We start from the raw sequence: 2693 nt of genomic DNA, 5'->3' as shown, positions 1-2693 counted from the left end.
TTTGTTCCACCTAGAAGGAAATACTTCAATTACAGAAAACAAGAAGTGTTCAGAAGATAAACTGTATGTTTAATAAATCCTGAGCAATCAATAGCATACTTACATGGAAAGTCATCCACAAACATTGGGTCTATGTTGTGCAGCAGTTCCACTCTGGGAGAAGGTCTTCCTTCACTAAGAGAGATTTCAAAAGGAAATATTATTTTCCTACTACAGCTCATTAAGATTCTGGCTTTTTCTCATCCTAATAGAGAGTGAGCTCCCATCTGTAAATTAATTACTATCAACTTTAATCTGAATGCTCTTTTCCAGCCTAGCAGAAACAGCTTTTGCCCTTATAAGTTTCCCCTAATTTCATTGGTGTTTATGGGGATTATTCATAAGTTTACAGACCAGAGAAGTGGCCCTACCAAAGCACAGTTTTACAAAAATCAGCTTTAAGAACCAAATTTCACAGCATAAGCTGGCATGGCATTTGCTATGCTCTCTGAATACCTGAACTAGCGCTGAAAGCATTTTGGCTGGGTGCCTCAAAAAACACCACAGGCATCGCTATCCCACAAAAAACCCCACCTTTGATTTGTAATTGATCTCACAAGGATTATGTAGATACTCTGAACCTTCTTGAAAAAAAAAAATCATTCTTCTTTTTCTAGCCATTGGCTACATAGACATGGTGTAGAATAAGCCTCTGAACTTACCCACAAATTTTCTTAGTTAAGTGGAAAAAAAAATTTACTCCTTATAAAGGTCAGCATGAGTAGGAAGACATAACTAGAAAGAACCTTGGCAACATCAAGACACAACAATATTTTATTATTTGATAGTGAATCTAAACACATCCTTTTAGAAATTTCCAAATAATTTAAACTGTTTGTTTTCATTATGGAGCTTCACTTAAGACACAAAAATTCAACCAGGGCCCCTAAGTTGCTTGACATTAAGAACAAAAATGTCAGGTAATATAAACCTTAGTTGAGAGCTAAAAAATTACAATTATTTTAATACATAAAATATATATTTAAATAATATTTACCTGTAATTTAAAATTTTCAGTAACAAATAATTAAAATTAATATTGTTCTATTGCATTTTTAAAACCATTTCTGGATGCTACACATCTTGAATAAGTACAAAACTAACATGGAGAATTGGATAAAAGATTAAAAGTGTTCGGATAATACACTATTATAATTAATATAGAAGAAGTACAATAATTAAGTTACAGTGTTAGTAATTCAATGTATAGAAACTGCCACAAAAATATTTTTCCCAAAATGTGAGTGAAAGTTAAATTCCACCACCACGCACCCCCCTAATATCTACAGTAGTCACACTCTTAACTAAGGAACACCTGGCCTTATTTAAACAAATTTTATCTTAGATTTAATAAACTCTTAACTGTCTCTATGTGCTCCACTGACAGCTGTTTCCAAGTGTGCCTTTTGCCATCTGTTTATAGGTAACAGTAACATGAACCAGTTAGCACAACTTACACTAGGATGTGAATTTATAGCGTGTCATTGACTCTGCAGTAACTGCCTGGGAAGATATTCTTATTTTGCAGTTTCTGAGCTGGATCTACATTTCTCAGTATACTGTAAAACCACTAGAGTTATGCTAAGTAATTCAGTATCTTCCACCAGAGACAAATACAGAAGAATGAAGTAACTTCCTCCTATTTACTTCTCATCTTTATACATTCAATATTCATACTGTACCATTCAGTGTTCACACAGTGTTGTGTGACCAGCAGGTTGAGGGAGGTAATTCTCCTCCTCTACTCTGCTCTGGTGAGACCCTATCTGGAGCACTGCATCCAGCTCTGGGGTCCTCAGCACAGGAAAGACATGGACCTGTTGGAGAGAGTCCATAGGAGGCCACAAAAGTGATCAGAGGGCTGGAACATCTCTCCTATGAGGAAAGGCTAAAGCGAGCTGGGGTTGTTCAGCCTGGAGAAGAGAAGGCTCCGGAGAGACCTTACTGCAGCCTTTCAGTACATGAGGAGGGCCCACAAGAAAGATGGGGAAAGATTTTTTATCAGGACCTGTTGTGACAGGACAAGGGGTAATGGTTTAATACTGAAGAAGGGTTGATTTAGACTGGATATAAGGAAAAAATTTTTTACGATGCTGGTAGTGAAACACTGGTACAGGCTGCCCAGAGAGGTAGCAGATGATTTATCCCTGGGGCACATTTAAGGTCAAGTGAACAGGGCTCTGAGCAACCTAATCTAACTGAAGATGGCCCTGTCCATGGCAGAGGCATTGGATTAGATGACCTTTAAAGGTCCCTTTCAACTCAACTTGTTCTACAATTCCATATGAGTCTATGATTATACCAACTATATTTACAGTGTTCAAGCAGACTTGTATTACTATCATATCATTAATTTCCTTTATAACTTTTAATGTGGACAGTGCATATTATACACTAAACATGGCTATTAACATTATTGTACAGGTGGTAGAACACAAAAAATAAAGATTACACCTGCATTAATTTAAGTTTTTCATGCTGCAGTTGTCATTTTTATGGAATCCATTTTTGTTCTGGGATAGAATAATGGCATCAGTAACTTGGAAATGTGATTTATATATCATCATCATGCCTAGGATTCGCGAACGAAGATTTTGGAAAGCTCTATCCACATTTGCTACAGGCATGCTGGTGGCTTATGAGGCCAATACGTG

General features: G+C 36.6%; 1 protein-coding gene across 1 annotated transcript in view; it reads right to left on the bottom strand.

Annotated features, from left to right (window-relative positions):
* LOC108494028 (arylsulfatase B-like) overlaps positions 1–186 on the bottom strand; it is a 23944-nt gene extending 23758 nt beyond the window's left edge. The window contains exon 1 of the mRNA XM_017808100.1: positions 104–186. Coding sequence (XP_017663589.1) covers positions 104–125 — 22 coding nt within the window. The 5' untranslated portion in view covers positions 126–186. The remainder of the gene's footprint in view (positions 1–103) is intronic.
* Positions 187–2693: the final 2507 nt, after the last annotated feature.

Source organism: Lepidothrix coronata, unplaced genomic scaffold, assembly GCF_001604755.1.
Source record: "Lepidothrix coronata isolate B3197 unplaced genomic scaffold, Lepidothrix_coronata-1.0 Scaffold22, whole genome shotgun sequence".
NCBI lineage: Eukaryota > Metazoa > Chordata > Aves > Passeriformes > Pipridae > Lepidothrix > Lepidothrix coronata.
Note: the sequence above shows the minus strand (reverse complement) of the source record. Positions and strands in the feature narration are given on the sequence as shown.